This window comes from Leopardus geoffroyi, chromosome E2 (genome assembly GCF_018350155.1).
Source record: "Leopardus geoffroyi isolate Oge1 chromosome E2, O.geoffroyi_Oge1_pat1.0, whole genome shotgun sequence".
Classification (NCBI taxonomy): Eukaryota; Metazoa; Chordata; class Mammalia; order Carnivora; family Felidae; genus Leopardus; species Leopardus geoffroyi.
The window spans coordinates 27,722,774-27,739,717 of NC_059335.1; the positions used below are offsets into that span (position 1 = coordinate 27,722,774).

General features: G+C 47.9%; 1 protein-coding gene across 3 annotated transcripts in view; it reads right to left on the bottom strand.

The window, feature by feature from the left end:
- The window catches only part of ZNF423 (zinc finger protein 423), a 335,974-nt gene that overhangs the window by 114,914 nt on the left and 204,116 nt on the right, over window positions 1-16,944 (bottom strand). For all 3 annotated transcript variants that reach the window (XM_045442676.1, XM_045442678.1, XM_045442677.1), the window contains one exon: window positions 15,101-15,185. In XM_045442676.1, coding sequence (XP_045298632.1) covers window positions 15,101-15,185 — 85 coding nt within the window. The remainder of the gene's footprint in view (window positions 1-15,100; window positions 15,186-16,944) is intronic.

The window sequence follows — 16,944 nt, forward strand, 5'->3', positions numbered from 1 at the left end:
TAGTAGAACATTTTAACACCTTTCTCTCAATGATTGATAAATCAATTAGAGAGAAAATCAGCAGGGACATAGAAGAATTCAACAACACCATCAACCAACAAAGTCTACTTGACGTTGATTGAACATATCACCCCAAAAGAGCAGAATATACATTCTTTTCAAATGCCTGGAGAACATATACCAATATGGGCCATATCATGTGTCATAAAACAAATCTCAGCAAATTTAAAAGAATTGACATTTGAAGTCATACACGGTGCTTCTTCCAATCACAATGGAATCAAACTAGTTATTAACAAAAAAGAAAAGAGAAAAACCTCCAAACACTTGAAAACTAAACAAAGCAGTTCTAAACAATGAGTCAAAGATGAAGCACAAAGGAAGTATTTTATAAAATATAATGAACTAAATGAAAATAAAACTACAGCATATCAAAACTTGTGGAACACAGCTAAATCAATGCTAAGAGAAAAATTTATAACACTAACTATATACATTAGAAAAAAGTTTCAAGGGGTGCCTGGGTGGCTCAGTCAGTTAAGCATCCAACTTCAACTCAGGTCACGATCTCAGTTTGTGAGTTCAAACCCCGCATCGGGCTCTGTGCTGACAGCTCAGAGCCTGGAACCTGTTTCAGATTCTGTGGCTCCCTCTCTCTCTGCCCCTCCCCCACTCACGCTCTCTCTCTCTCTCTCTCTCTCTCTCTCTCTCTCTCTCTCAAAGATAAACATTATAAAAATTTTTTTAAAAAAGAAAAAAGTGGGGCGCCTGGGTGGCGCAGTCGGTTAAGCGTCCGACTTCAGCCAGGTCACGATCTCGCGGTCCGTGAGTTCGAGCCCCGCGTCAGGCTCTGGGCTGATGGCTCAGAGCCTGGAGCCTGTTTCTGATTCTGTGTCTCCCTCTCTCTCTGCCCCTCCCCCGTTCATGCTCTGTCTTTCTCTGTCCCAACAATAAATAAACGTTGAGAAAAAAAAAAATTAAAAAAAAAAAAGAAAAAAAGAAAAAAAAAAGAAAAAAAGAAAAAAGTTTCAAATCAGTCATTAAGCTTCCACCTCAAAGACTTAGAAAAACAACAGCAAGATAAACCCAAAGCAAGCAGAGAGGAGGAAAAAAATAAAGATAAGAGCAGATCATTAAATTGAAAACAGAAAACCAATACTGAAAATCCATTTTTAAAAGTTGGTTCTTTGAGGGGGCTTGGGTGGCTCATTAAGTTAAGCATTCAACTCTTGATTTCAGCTCAGGTCATGATCTTGCAATCGTGGGATCGAGCCCTGCATCAGGCTCTGTGCTGAGTGTGGAGACTGTTTGATCTCTCTCCCTCTCTCTCTCTGCCCCTTCCCCTCTTACTGTCTCTCCATAAATAAACAAACAAACAAATAAATAAATAAATAAACATAACAAAAAATTTTTAAGTTGGTTCTTCGAAGAGATCAATAAAATGGACAAATCTCCAATAAGACTGACAGAGAAAAAAAGTGGGAAGGCATAAGTTCCCAGTATCAGAAACGAACCTGAGGATATCACTATAGACCCTACAGACATCAAAAGAATAAAAAGAGAATATTGCTGTGAAAACTATGCACACATAAATTTGACAAATTACATGAAACAAACCAATTCCTTGCCAAACACAGCCTCTTACAACTCAACCAACATGAAATACACAATTTGAACAGTCCTAAAACTATCAAGGAAATCAAATTCATAATTAAAAACTCCCTAAAAGGAATTCTCCAAACCCAGGTTATTTTACTGGAGTATTCTAACAAATGTTTCAATAAGAATAAACACCAATTATACATAATTTCTTTCAAACTATAGAAGAACCACTTCTCAAACTTATTTTATCAAGTTAATATTGCCCAATATGAAAATCAGTCAGATAGGTCAAAACAAAACTGCAGGCCAATGACCCTTACAAATACAGGCAAAAATATATACATTTAATGAAATATTAGCAAAGAGAATTGAGCAATATTTAAAAAGAATTGTACACTATGGCCAATTGGGGTGTATATCAAGGATGCATGACTATCTCAATATTCAAAAATCAATATAATCCACTATATTAACAGAAGAAGAAAAATCACATTATCATATAAATAGATTCAGTTTTTTAAAAAAACATGGATTTACTTGATAAAAGCCAAAACCCATCCATGATAAAACCTCTTAAAAAAAAAAAAAGAAAAGAAAGAAATAGAGGGGTAGTTCCTCAACTTGACAGAGTTATCTACAAAAAACCTGCATCTACTATTACACCTAATGATAAAAGACTGAATGTTTTCTCCCTAAATTCAGAAACAAGACAAGGATATCCACTGTCACCACTCTTATTCTGCACAATTCGGGAAGTTCTAACCAGAGCAAAAACAAGAAAAGGAAATAAAAGGAACATAGACAGAAATAAAACTGCCTTTATTTGCAGATGACTGGATTGTCTATATAGAAAATTCCATGGAATCTACAAAAATAAAAATAAAAACTTCTACAACTGAGTTGAGCAAAGTCCAACAGTACAAAAATCAACATTCAAAGGCCAACTATATTTCTATACACTAGGACACCAATATTAAAAATGAAATCCCATTTATAATCACTAAAAAAAAGAAATATTTAGATGTAAATCTATCAAAATATGAACAGGACTAGCATGTTATAAGCTACAAAAGAGCAATAAAAGAAACTAAAGAAGATCTAAGTACATTGAGAGATATACCATGTTCATGGATTGAAACCCTCAACATAGTAGATGTCAATTCTCCCCAAATCAATATGCAGGTTTACACAATTCTTTTTAAAATTATAGCAAGAGTTTTTGCATGTGTAGATAAGATTATTCTAAAATTTATATGGAAAGACAAAGGACCTAGGATACCTAAACAATTTTGAAAAAGGATGATAAAATAGAAGGACTCAGTCTATCTGAGTTTAAAACTTATATAGCTACAGTAATCAAGACTATGTCATATGACAGAGGGATAGACACATAGATCAATGGAACCCAGAAATAGATCCCACACAATATGCCTTTTCAACAAATGATGCAAGAGCAGTTGGACATTTGGAGGGTGGGGGGTAGGAAGAGGAGGAGGAGGAGAAGAAGCTCAACCCAAGACTCACAGCTTATGTAAACACGAACTCAAAACGGATCTTAGACTTAAATGTGAAATGTAAAATTATAAAAGTTTTTTGGAAAAAAATAGGCAAAATATCTTTGGGATCTAGGGTTAGGCAAAGAGTTCTTAAACTGGGCACCAAAGGCATGAGCCATATAAGGAAAAAATGATAACTAGACTTTACCAAATTTTAATCTTTTACCCTGCAAAATACTCTGTTAAGAAGTCTGTCAAGAAGATGAAAAGACAAGCCTCAGACTGAGAGGAAGTATTTGCAAACCATGTAACCAACAAAGGACTAGTATCTAGAATATATAACGTACTCTCAAAACTTAACAGTAAAAAAGCAAACAGTCCAATTAGAAAATAGGCAAAATATATGAAGAAGCATTTCATCAAAAAGGATAAACAAATGGCAAATAAGCCCATGAAAAGATGTTCAACATCATTAGCCATTAGGGAGATGTAAATTAAAACCACAATAAGATACCACTACAAATCTATCAGATTGGCTAAAATATAAAGTAATGCTGAACCAAATGCTGGCAAGGATGAAGAGAAACTGGATGTCTCGTAGGTTGCTGACAGGAATGTAAAATAGCACAGCCACCCTAGGTAACAGTTTGGCAGTTTCTTTAAAAGTCAAACATGCAAGGCATCTGGGTGGCTCAGTCAGTTGAGCATCTGACTCTTGACTTCAGCTCAAGTCATGATCTCAGGGTCATGAGATCAAGCCCTGCATTGGGTTCTGTGCTGAGCATGGAGCCTGCTTAAGATTCTCTCTCTCTCTCTCTCTCTCTCTCTCTCTCTCCCTCCCTCCCTCTCTCTCTCTGCCCCCCCCCACCCCCCACTGCACAGGCTCTCTCGCTTTCTCAAAAAAAAAATTTTTTTTAAGGGGCGCCTAGGTGGCTCAGTCGGTTAAGCGGCCGACTTCGGCTCAGGTCACGATCTTGCGGTCCGTGAGTTCGAGCCCCACGTCGGGCTCTGGGCTGACGCCTGGAGCCTGGAGCCTGCTTCCGATTCTGTGTCTTCCTCTCTCTCTGCCCCTCCCCCGTTCATGCTCTGTCTCTCTCTGTCTCAAAAATAAATAAACATTAAAAAAAATAAAAAAAAAATTTTTTTTAATAAAAAATTTAAATTTAATTAATTAATTAATTAGTTAAAATGAAATACTTTTAAAAAGTCAAACATGCAAGTGCTATAGACCAGCACCTGCATGCCTGGACATTTATCCCAAAGGTAATGAAAACTTATGTACAATTCCATTCCTGTAACAGTCTTGCAATGACAAAACTACAGAAACGGGGAACAGATTAGTGGTTTCCAGGGGCTGAGGAAGGGGCTGGGGCAGAACAGAAGTGGCTATGGCCATAAAAAGGCAGCATGAAGGTGTCGGTGGTGATGGGAACCCTCTGTGGCCTGAATGCATCTATCTCAATATCCTGGTTGTGATACAGACTCTCCTTTTGCGAACTATTACCCTTGGGGGAAACTGGGTAGAAGGTACAGGGGATCTCTCTGTGAATCTCCACATCAATCTACAATTAACTCAAAAGGAAAAGTTTAACTTTTTAAGTTAAAAACTCTTTAAAGGATGAAGAAAGAACCATGAAGAGCTTTAAAAGAAGAGAAGGTGGGTGGGAGCACCATGTTCCCCAAGCTAACGTGCTTGAAGCAGGGGAGTGTGGGGAAGGAATAGGGTTGCCACGTAAAATGAGGTATGGCCAGTCACATTTAAATCTCAAATAAACAACAAATAATTTTTTAGTATAAGTATGCCCCATGCAATACTGGAGCCACACTTGGACTAAAAAATTACATGTTCTCTATTTGGAATTCAAATTTAACAAGCCATTCTGTGTTTTTATTTGCAAAATCTGGAAACCCAGTGAGGGAGGGATAGGACACAGGCATCTGGCAGGGTGGGCACAGGGAGTTGTAAAAGAAAGACTGTAGGAGAGAGGTCAGGGGGCAAGCAAAGGGATGCCAGGGACCACAGACACCACAGGCCGGGCAATGCCTTAGGAGCAGGGGAGGCAGAAGTTAGCTCGGAAGGGCCCCCAGCCGCTGGGTTTATGGGCTCCTGCTGGCAAAGTGACCCTCTGTGTGTGGCCCACACAAAATCCAGAAAGAGGCCAAAAGAAAGAACGTTTGAGTCTCCAGGTGCTGTTCCAGGCTGGAGGGAGTCTGATGGCGTATCCAAGAAGGGGCCTCTAAGAGGCACTGGGGGCTCCTCTCACCATGACGTGGTCCTAACCCCTTAAAATCTCCCTTTCCTCTAGGGGACAGACAGGCAGACCAGCGGGCCCCAGCGTGTAGGCCAACGGACCATCACACCTCTGACAGGAGCCAACGCTCTCTAAGCACTCAGCTCGCAGCTCAGAAGTCACCTCCTAGCCAGGCTACCGCCAACCGGGTGTTTTTACCCGGCTCCCACGCACACCACGACTCTCCCTATGTTCCTCATGGAACCTATTACAACTCGAAATAGCCAGGATTTCTTATCTGTTTGCTTCTTTAACACCCATCTGCTCCCCACTAGCTCCAGGCCCACAGGACTTTGTTTTGCTTGCTGTGACATCCATGCTTAGTGCATAGCATGTAGATGGAGCTCAGGCAAGAAAAAAAGGGCTGAATGAATGAAGGAGTAAATGAATAAATCATTCCGACTGGAGCTACTCCTTTGGGATCTATCCTGCAGGCACAGCCCCTTAGAGCTTGACAAAGGCAGAGAACCAGTCTTCCTCTTCCAGGAAGCCCTCAGCAGCATCCTCTGAGCTGCCATGGGCCAGCACCTAGGATGTAGGCTTAGCATGGCCACAGAGTGGCTGTTTATCCTTTCTAAACAAGGGCTCTAGTATGATCTTCATTATCTTGAGCATTATCTTTAATGAGTCCCTGCCACAGGGACTACTAATAATATCAATAATATTAATGTTAATTGTTACCACTTAACTGAGAACCTACATGTGCCAGGGAGTGTGCCAGGCACTTTTCATATATTTTAACTCATTTAATCCTCCAAACAGCCCCCCAAAAGTAGGGGTTGTGACCCTTTCTTTTTGTGCCGCCCCCTTCTTGTAGAAATAGATACCTCCTTTCTTTTCAAGAATACCCTCCCTGCTCCCATTCTTGGGGCTCAGGGGGCTGACACTGACCCACCCCAGTGCCCAGGAAGGGCAGGTGGGGCTAGCCTGAATGATCAACTACCCCCTCTCCCTGGCTACAGCAATTAGTTCATGGGCAGCTTCATGACCCTCAGGAGGCAGTCAGCCTTGGTCCTGCCTGAGACCTTTTCTGCTGATGAGGAAGCACATGCCCCTCTCTGCTGGGACTGCTGGACCAGGAGCTGCTGGCTGTCATCATGCACCAGGGGATGAAGGCAACAAAGAGGAAGCAGAGCTGAGAGACAGGTGATGACTTTATTGGAACCGCTGGATCCAGCCATGCCTGAAGGCTCTCACCCAAGGTATCCTGGGACTTGTCAGTTACATGAGCCAAAAATTTTCTTTTTTATGTGTCAGTCAGTATGAGCTGGGTCTGACTTGCCACTGAATGAGTCCTGCCTAAACTACCGCATACCATTAGGATGTAGTTATTTTATAGACAAGGAGCTGAAGCATACAGAGGCAGATAACCGTTAGCTATGAGATGGGAGTGCTCTTAACCACTGATTGACCGTAGAATTCTATATTCTGAGTGTGTGTGCATGCTCCCACCTGCGTACTCTGTCTCTCATTATTATTCACAGCTACAGCAGATTGAGCAAACAGTTGGTGCTTAATACAGATTGACTGGATAAACTAAAATCAAACTTCCAAAAGGAGTTTTTGTTTAGCAAATGCTGCCATCAGTGACTTCGGGTTCTCACTCCGAGTCAGGCTCACAGTACACTGTGTACCTTCGTGGAACCACTTCCCATCTCCCCACACCCCTTCCCCAGGCAGATGAGCTGGAAACCAGAACAGGCTGATCAGCCAGCGAGGGCCACCCTGACTCCCTCAGGAGAGGGGTCTACAGTCAGAAGAGGAGGTCTCCCACTCCCTCCCTACTGGGCCCCAGAGACACATGAGGAAGGGGGTCCAGTGTGAGGCTCTAGCACCTACTGGGAGCTCAGGGAAGAGGAGGCCAAGCCCTGGGGCCACACTGGCCACGGGGACACTTGTTTTCTGCCATCACTTCAGTGAGGCTCAGCCAAAATCAGATGGAAGGGAAATCGCTCATGTATCAGCTGCTCCCACGCAGCCAAATGACCATAAAGGGCATTCAGTAAAGTCCACCCAACAGTACAGGCCACCAAGCCCATGGCAACGGAGAGCAAGAAGAGAAGGCCGTGCTTGCGGGCTGGTCCACACAAGATGGTGCCCGCACCCTGGTCCCTGGCCTGGCTGCATTGGTATCTCCTCTTCATCCTTCCTCCTCCTCTCCCTGGTGGTGCTCTCCCCTTAGCCTAGAAACGTACTCTGGTCTCTCCCTCCTAAAAATGAATGCAAAAGCTTCCTGTGATCCTTGGATCCCTCTAGCTCCTGCTTCTCACCCTCCCTTCCGAGCCTGGAGCCTGGCAAGTCGAGGCTACACTGCTGGTCTCCCCCTGTCCCCGTAACTCATTCCTCCATCTGATTCCATTGACCCTGCTCTTGCCCAGGACGGTCCAGCAGACCCTCTTCAGCCTCTCTCCCATCAGCCTCTCTGTGGCTTTTTGCACTGCTGCCCAGAAGCACTGTGCCATCTTGGCGTCGATGACCCCACGCTCCTCCCAGCTGCCTTCAGCAGATATGCTGATGCTTCCAGATCCCTTCTCCAGCCCAGGCCTCTTTCCTGAGCCCTCGGCCCACGTGGCCAACTGCCGGCCAGACGCCAGCCCACAGATCACCTGTGAGCCTCTCCTGCAAGGTCACATAACGCATGAACTTGAGCCCACCAAGTGTGATGAACATTCAGGTATAGGAGTTCAGAGGATTCCAGGCCCTGGAATCACACTGCCTGTGTTCAAATCCCCCCTCTGCAACTTACTGACAACAGACAAGTCCCCTGAATCCCCCATGTAAAAAAGGGGAGAGACAACAGTGCCCCCTCATCAGCTGTAGGGGTGAGTGTGATAGCAGGTGTAGATATTGTTAGCTGGGCCTGGTACTCAGTAAGCCTCACCTCTACGATCGTCATTGGGGCCATCTTCTTTGCCAGTCCCACAGCAGCTAGCTATTCCCCAGGCACAGTCTCATCTTCTACCTGCCACCCAAAACCTGATCCCTTGAGAACTTAAAGTCAGTCCGAACTTCTCCCCTTCCCATAGCCATTCAAATTTGCCCGATCCTGCTAGTTTTGCCTCTTAAATGTTTCTCGAACCACACCCTCCTAACCAACGCCTTCATCTTCTCTCACCGACTTCACTGCACTATCTTTTCTATGATCCGCCCACCTCCTACCTCATGATTTTTCCTGAAGCAACACTGCATTGTCTATAATTTCCCAACATACTACATGGATCTCTTCTCTGTGGATTGGCTTATGCTGTTTTCTGTCTGGAATGCCCCTTTCCCCTTACTTCCCAACTTCTTAGGTGTCACCTCCTCCAGGAAGTTTTGCTGGATACCCAGATTGAGCAACACACACATGTCCTTTGCGTTTCCGTATCTCACACTTGTGACATTACATAGAACTTTTCCTTTTGGGTTATTAACTCCCCAACTGGATGAGAGGAGAGGTTCCTCACCAAACCCCCCAAGGATCTCAATCATGTTTACTGAACTGAGGTTATTATCAGAGGAAGCCCCACCTAAAGAGCCTTTCCCTGTCTTTAAAAAAAAAAAAAAAAAAAAACAACAACAACAAAAAAAAAACGAAACATTTCAGCTATTTTAAAATTCAGAACTGATGGGTCCTTCGTAAACCAAAGTGCTTGATCAACAGCTTCCTTAAACCAACCACTGAGGTTCAAAGTGAGGGAAACTGAGTCCTCTCACCCTTAGGGGCTGCTAAGGGGATTGTGCGAAGCTAAAAATTAAAAAGGATGGGATGATAAGCTGTCCATATAGGCTTGCTATTCTGACAGAACAGTTCCAGAACTTGAAATGTAATCTCCTGTGGGGAAAGGAAGACATTTTTAACACGTATTAAGGTTAGACAGGTGTTTTAAGTCTGGCATTACCAGATCAAAAGCACCATGGAAGAGCCTAACACAGCCCCGTTCAGCAACATGTGTTCACGGTACACAGTGAACAGGAACCCCTTCTCCTCGTCCTTTTCATATGTTTTTCTCTTCAGTTATATTTGAGGGGTTTTGTATTTCCCTGGTGTGAGGGTGACACACTGATTTCCACCCCAGACCTTCCTTCCCCTCCTAAACACAGGTCTTCACATGGGTCCTGGGCATGCAAGCAGCCACAGAAAGAGGAAGTACCTGGTCTGCAAGGTGGCTTTTTCAATATGTCTTCAAGGATGTGCTTCTTAAAGACTTAGAAGACAGAAGTCCCCCCGCCCCCCCCTCCCCACACACACACTCCAGATGGACCAGGGCTCATCCTGCCACAGCAAGGGGACAGGGCTAGGGAGGGGATGATAGACAAGGACCCCAGCCCAGCATGTTGGGGGGTATGTTAAAGGCTTAAGCAGGAGGTGGGAGAGGCTGATCTTCTAGATGTACCCCCGTCCCATTTCTTCACCCCCCGATAGCAAAGCTCAGCCCCTCAGAGGTACCCAGGGAACAGGGCTGACGTGACCAGGAAAACAACATCCCCAGAATGCCTAATGCCCCACTCGGCCCCAGGCTCTGGCCTGGCTGCCTGCCAGAGGGTCCACAACCACTTTCCAAGGACATAGAGGGTGAATGTTCCTGTCAAGTTTCCCTGAGGACTGTCCCTTCCCAGCGCTGACCCTCCCCAGGGCTCCCCACAGGGACCCATGATGCCCCGGATAAGGACACCAGGGCCTAGAGGCTGAGTCACTCTGTTAGGGCCGACCTGGGTCAGAGCAAGTTCGTTATTTCAAGGACAAGTTCTCAGACCCCTTATCCAGCCACACCCAGCAGGAACCGAGAGGAGAGACACCCACAGGCAGTTGAGAAGAGGGCAGGCCTGCCCTGGCAAATCAGCTTCCTTGGTGTCTGAGGCCTCAGGTGCCCCAGGAGGGCTACACACACTTTGTGCACACATGTTCAACTGACAGAGGAAGACACTCCTCCCTTCCCAGCCACTGGAAAGGGCCCCTGTCTTTGGGCCAGGCCACAGGAAGCCCAAGGCGGGGGCCTCTGCAGAGCCATTTTCAGGGAGGGGGGTCACCCTTCCAGATGTGGGGGCAGTGGATGGTGGGCAAGGGCAGCAGGGCTGGGCCAGGTCGTCTCTACAGGAGGCCGCAGAACAGGGCTGTGGCCTGCTCCAAGTTTTTGTTGTGCCTGCTGGGGGAGGGGGCGTCTAAAACCATTTCAAAACCTGGGGGAAGTCCAGTGAAGGGGGCCTCATTCCCTGTGGGGAGGGGGGGGATTTCAAAGGGGACCCTGCTGCTGAAAAGGTTTCAAAAAACCCTTGCCTTTCTATCAGCTCCAAATCACTCCCTCGCCAGCAGCAGCCGGGAGAGGGTGCCGGGAAAATGTTTCCAAGGAGACGTGTCCCTGAGTCATCATAACTGCCAGGGTCTGGAGGCTGCAAAGCCACGAAGAGGCCCCCCGCTATAAAAAGGCCGTTTAGCATCCCCCCAGGGGGAGGTCTCCAATAGTCAGGGTCCCCAGGGAGGCCGGCCTCAGAGCCCCCCCCCCCCCAGTGCCCCGAGTTTATGAGAAGGCCGCCAAGCTGAACAGTGCGACTTCTACCCGCCAAGTCCCCTTGGTGCCACGAAGCGGGGCTTTTATCCCCACCAGCTCCAGGCATCCACTCTGGCCTTGGGATATTTAGCAGGGGAAGCTGTCCACAGGGACTCTGGGCCCCAACAGTTTTGACTGGGACTTCGGAGCCAGCCCCAGCTGGGGCTCTGGTGCCTACCACTCTTCCACTCATATTTCCCACGGTTGCCCTCTGGCACCTTCCCCAAGTCACCAAGGCCAACTAGGCCCACAGCACAAACCAAATCGAAGTTCTTTCACCTCCTTCCTCTTTTTTCTCCCAGCCTCATCCCCTCACCTCTGGACCAGACCAGGCAGGTCTCTCTTCTCTTCCATCTTCTTCCTCCTCAACACTGCAGCTAGATTAATCTCCCTAAAGCACTCAGCGACACCCAGGCCATTCTCTGCCCTAAAACCTTCAATGGCTCCCTAGTGCCTAAGCCCAATGTTGCACATTCAGGTGCCCACAGGGATGAGGCTGGGGACACAAATGAACAAAGCACCCTAAAATATAATAAAGATGGCTGGGACCATGGTGCCTGGAAACACAGAAACCCAGCTGCTGCCGAGCTCGTCAGCTGTGCCACATGGGAATTCAGGGCCCTGGCTGCCACCTCTTCTGGTTTTCCAAGAGAAGCCCAATAAAACATCAGCCAACGGACCCCCAGACTTGGACCCTGGCCCTCAGGGTCAAGTCTAAACCCAAATCCCTTAACTTGGCATTCAAGGCCCTCTCTGGCTTGGCCCCAAGCTACCTCCCTACCCTCACTGCTCACAATGCTATCACATGCGATGCCTCCATCCCAGCCAGGTCGAGCTCCTCCAACCCTCAAACTCCCTCCTCTGCTTCTGCCTCTGAGCCTTGTTCACCCCACAGTCCTCCCACAGACACTGCTCTCCACCTTCTGGGTCCAACTGCTCATCCTTCAAGGACCTCCTTTTGCTGAGCCCTCCAAGGCCCTTGTCCTCTGGTGACTGTCCTTCCTTGTCAAGGCTGTTCCCTCTGCCAGGGACGGGCCTGCCATGGAGAAAACTCCTCTTCATCCTGTGACACCCAGGCCATTCTTACAGGCCTCTTTGGATCCAGCAGTCCTTGGTCTCTGTTCCCGGTTCTCATCAACCTCCCTGCACCTGCATGCCTTCAGCTTTCCCTGCGGGTAGGGGACCCAAGGGCAGTGCTGGGTCTCTCCCACCACAGACCCTGGCAGGGAGCCACACACAGCAGAGAGAGCCCAGCTGTATTCAGACCCTGGTTCTGCTGCTTCCTCTCTGGAAGAATGCGGATAAGTCATTAAGGCTCCTCTATGAGATGAAGGATGAATACCTACACAGAGTGCCTGCCACGCGGTGTGGCTCAGTGCATGGTGGCTGCTCTAGTGCTCTCGCCCAGTGAGACCCCCCTTCGCTGCGTGATGCGTGTGCTGCGGGGTCTCCCACGGGGTGCCATAAGGCCTCTGCGGATGGGGACCCTGTCCCCTGCTCCCTCTACCACCTGAGGGACCGCCCCAGCGCTCGACATGCAGCAGGTGCTCAGGAGTCAGTGTTCTCTGATAGATGGGGGTGATGAGGCCAGGGGAGGGCAAGCCGGTGGGGAGGGCAGGTTAGAGCAAGAGGAGGTGCCACCCCGCCAGAGGCAGGTCTCGCATCGGGGTCCCCAGCCCATGTGGTCCTGCACGATGATACTGTTCGTTGCGTGAACGTCTCACTGGGGACCCCCAGGCTCGGAGACCAACAGCTCCTTGCTGCTTGCTCCCCACATGTCCTGGGAACCAGGCCAGCTCGCAGCGCTGCAGAGTCAGGCTCGGGTGAGGGGCCCTGTCCAGCCACCGAATGGGACTGCCTCTCTCCGGAGCCTGGCCCTCCGCTCACACAAAGGCCCAGATTCCCCTCAAACCCCCCCCCCTTTCCACTGCCCACCTTCTAGTTAGAAGCAGCCCCCCTCACCTTCCACCTGAGGACACACAGCTTCCGGGCTCAGCACAGAAGGAAAGGTGGAGGGTGGGGGGAGCACCTTTGAAATCACTGTGGTCCAATTAGCCAGGCTCTCGCCCTTCGTGCTTACAAACAGGCACACACATTAACACCTGCTACAAAGGCAAACATTTTTAGATATCTTCATCTTTACCTCCTTGACACTCCCATGAAAGCGCTCCCAGCAGCCAGTGACTGACAGGCTAGTTTCCTTCTTCTACTTCGGCAGGGGGCTTTCAAACATCAGAAATTAAAAAGCCACCAATCTCCCTGTCAGGCTGAACTCCCAGGGCCTCATCAGCTGCCCCTCATCAGCTCCTGGTGTCCCCTCACCACTGCGAGAGCCCCACCACGCACACAGTCAGGACCAATGCCTTCAAGGGAACCACCCTGAATCACTGGGACACTGGATCCTCAAACCCACAGAGCTCACCAAGGCTGCAGCTAGGATGGCTGCAGCATCCTCTCCCTGAGCACAGCTTCACTAAAGAAGCATCTCAACAATGGTTCTTGTTGCAGAGAACGTGGATGGTGGCACGGCTGTGGAGAATTCTCACACTGCCCGCGGGAGCATAATTTCATACAACTACCTGTATCTACTGAAGGTGAACCTACTCGTATTCCGTGACCCACCAATTCCACTACCAACATTCCCATTAAAATCATATGCACGTGTTCACCAAAACCTATAGAACGATAATGCCCATAGCAGCACATTATCTGAAACAACTCCAAAATGAAAATGACCAAGATGCCCATCAAAAACAGAATAGACAAGGGGTGCCTGGGTGGCTCGGTCGGTTAAGCGTCCAACTCTTGATTTTGGCTTAGGTCACGATCTCACAGTTGTAGGATCGAGCCGTGCGTGGGGCTCCATTCTGGGCGTGGAACCTGCGTGGGATTCTCTGTCTCCCTCTCCCTCTGTCCCTCCCCTGTTCGTGCTCATGCATGCATGCTCTTGTTTGATCCCAAAAAGAAAAGAAAGAAGAAAAAAAAGAGTAGAACAGACAAGATAAATGGTGATGTGTTCACACAACAGAATATCATACACCGGTGAGAAGGGGCGATGTCTGACCACAGGCACTAACGTGAATGAAGGAAAGGCACACAACACAAAAGAGCAGAGACTGTATGCTCTCATTTATAGAAAGTGCAAAATGGGCAAAAAAAGCCTTATGCCAGCGACATCAGGATGGTGACATTTCATTGCTGGGGGGAGGGGCTGGAGGGGCCAGGAGGGGACTTCTGGGATGCGGAAATGGTCGGCTTCCTCAGCTAGGTGTTGGTTACACAGATGCACTCGGTTCCTGGGAATTCACTGAGTAGCACAGTTAATGGGTGTTTTTGAGTGCATGCAATTAAGAGTTTTGTAAAACAGTACTCGGTCCGCAAGACTATAATTAAAAAATGTTAGAGGAAGTGAAGGGTCAGGATGCCCAACACACGCTTGAAGCCTCACTGCTCAGACTGCAAGGGTCTTGGAGAAGGTGATCATACTTCCACCAAAGACCCAGGGCACAAGCATTCCAGAAGCTCCCGAAGCCCTCACTGCCAAATCCTCCACCCACCCTGGGCCAGCTCCACGCTCACCAGAAATCCAGCCGTGCTCCCTCTGACACGTAGGGCATCCCCGGCTGCCGGCAAGACAACACCCATCCAACGGAAGGCACGTAAGACTTCACAATCACAACTTCCCCTCCCCACCTCGGACCAAGAGGGAACAACACAAAGGCACTTTGAAAGTTCCCCTTCCAGAAAGGCTGAATTTTCCAAAGTCCAAAACCACTTGAAGAAGAATAGGGAAAGTAGTGAAATACCTTTGTAAGCATTCTGTTTTGACAACGTGCCTGAGGAATTCACCACGTTTAGTGGGGAAATGTGAGCAGTTAAATCTATTCAATGTCATGACATATAAAATTGAAGCATAATTGCCCCTGAGTGCTTGACAACTGGAAAGCACTTCGTTTCAGAAATGGAGGGAAATTTATGCTGGGAAATGGAAGAGATTGTCAAAAGTTTGATTGTAATGTGAGTAGAGCTCCAGCTCTTACATTTTACTCCCATTTGAAATGTCTCGGAAACGGCAGCAGTGACTCCATCTTTTGCCCTAAAAGCAGCGAAATGATGATTGGAACCACAAACTTCAAAGCCCGATGAGTGGCCCCAGCATGGGTGGGAGGAAACGCTCTCTTACCAATCATGTGGTTGGCAACATGGATTTGGATCTCTCTCTCGTTCTCAAAGGTCATCTGGCACTTGATGCACTGGTATGTCTTTTTCTGTTTGGAAGCCAAAAAGAAAGGAATTAGATAGTCAGAAGTGGAAAAGAGCAGAAAGCAAAAGTGCCTGGAGGTCTTCATTCAAGACTTGCCAGGATGGCTCTGGTCCCCTCCCAGGTCTCTTCTGGTCATTCTCTCCCCAGCTGCCTCCAAATCCAGCTCTCCAGCCTGGGGCAGGGGACTAGGCTGCATTCCAAAGGAGGTGCTCCTCTGTTACATCTGGGGAAATTGCCATGATGGGAGTCACCATCCCAAGGTGAGAACACACAGTATAACCATGGAAAAGAAGTTGAAGGAGGCTGCCCTTCTAGGAGCATGCTCAAATCCATCCATCCATCCATCCATCCACCCATCATCCATCCATCTACCTGCTCACTGTCTACACACACACACACACACACACACACACACACCCATCCGTCTACCCATCAATCCATCTAGCTATCTTATCAGCCATCTAGGTAACACACCTACCCATCCACCTACTCATTCATCCACCCTCCATTTATCCATCCTCTGTCTACTCATCCTTCTGTCTTCTCCTACATCCATCTACCAATCCAACCATACATCTATCTTTCCACCCATCCAACTACTCTATCTCTTTACATAAGAGATAAGGGCCATGTGGCCGAGCAGGGGCTACTGTTCCTGCCAGTCCTGGTGCTTACAAGTAACTGAAGAATTCCTCACTAGGCACACAAGGTTGCTGGTGATCCTACAGCTGGCTTCCACACACAGGAAGCTAATACCAGCTGCCTTTAGGAGGTAGAAGGAGGAAAATGGAGATCATCAGAAGCTTCAGAGCTTCTTGAAGACCCATTCCAAAGAATCTTCTCAACAACTAAGCCTAGGGGGATGATTGTGAAAACAGCCCCCTCTGGACAGGGGTGGTATTGCCTGTGTGGGGGAAAGTCTGTGGCTGTGAGTTTTTATGAAGGGGGCAGGGTCGTATTGGGATCCAAAATATCCAAGCTTTTTGAAGACCACTGCAGTTCAGGGATGAAGGGACCTCCCCTGACCACTGGAAAAGGGGGCAGGGCTTTGGATTTCTTGGTGGAACACTTGGGCCAGACCCTCAAACATGCAGCCAGGATAAACCACCAGGGGGCTCAACTGCCTCAGTTCCCAGGGTGACCCTGACCACATCTGCAGTTTCCCTCAAGGGCCTGGTCCCACCTCCAGGCCTTTGCCCACGCTGTCTCCTCCACTCGGAGTACCCTTTCCATCCTGAGGACTCTGTTCAAATGTCACCTCTGCTGAGAGGCCTCCTCTTCCCACCCCAGGATGAGTTCAGGGGCTCCCCAGGCCCCCGAGCTTATGCTTAAAGCATCTAGTTAATCAGCACATGGATTCGTCGTGGCTAATTGACTTGTTTGCTCCCCCACCACATCGTGAGCACCCAGAGGGCCAGGATGCACTTTGTCCACCTGTGAGGTCCCACGGCCAGCAGAGACTAAGTACATGGAAAGCATTTGTTGAACAAATGAGGCAAGTTGCAAATATTATGTTGCAAAGCACTTTACTAGGGCAGGAGGAGCAAAGAGAACCAAAGATGCCTTCTGTATCTTGGATCCTCACCACCCAGCACAGGACCTGGCCCAGAAGGAGTGCCTAATAATGACTTAACTTTTATTACAATTGTTATTGCTGCTGAGCAAATGCTTGTTGAACGAATCAATGAGGAAACAGCTGTCCTAGCTGGTGCTGGGAGCTTTGGTTCCAGAGGCAGGGTCCCCCCTCAGGTTCCAGAACCCAC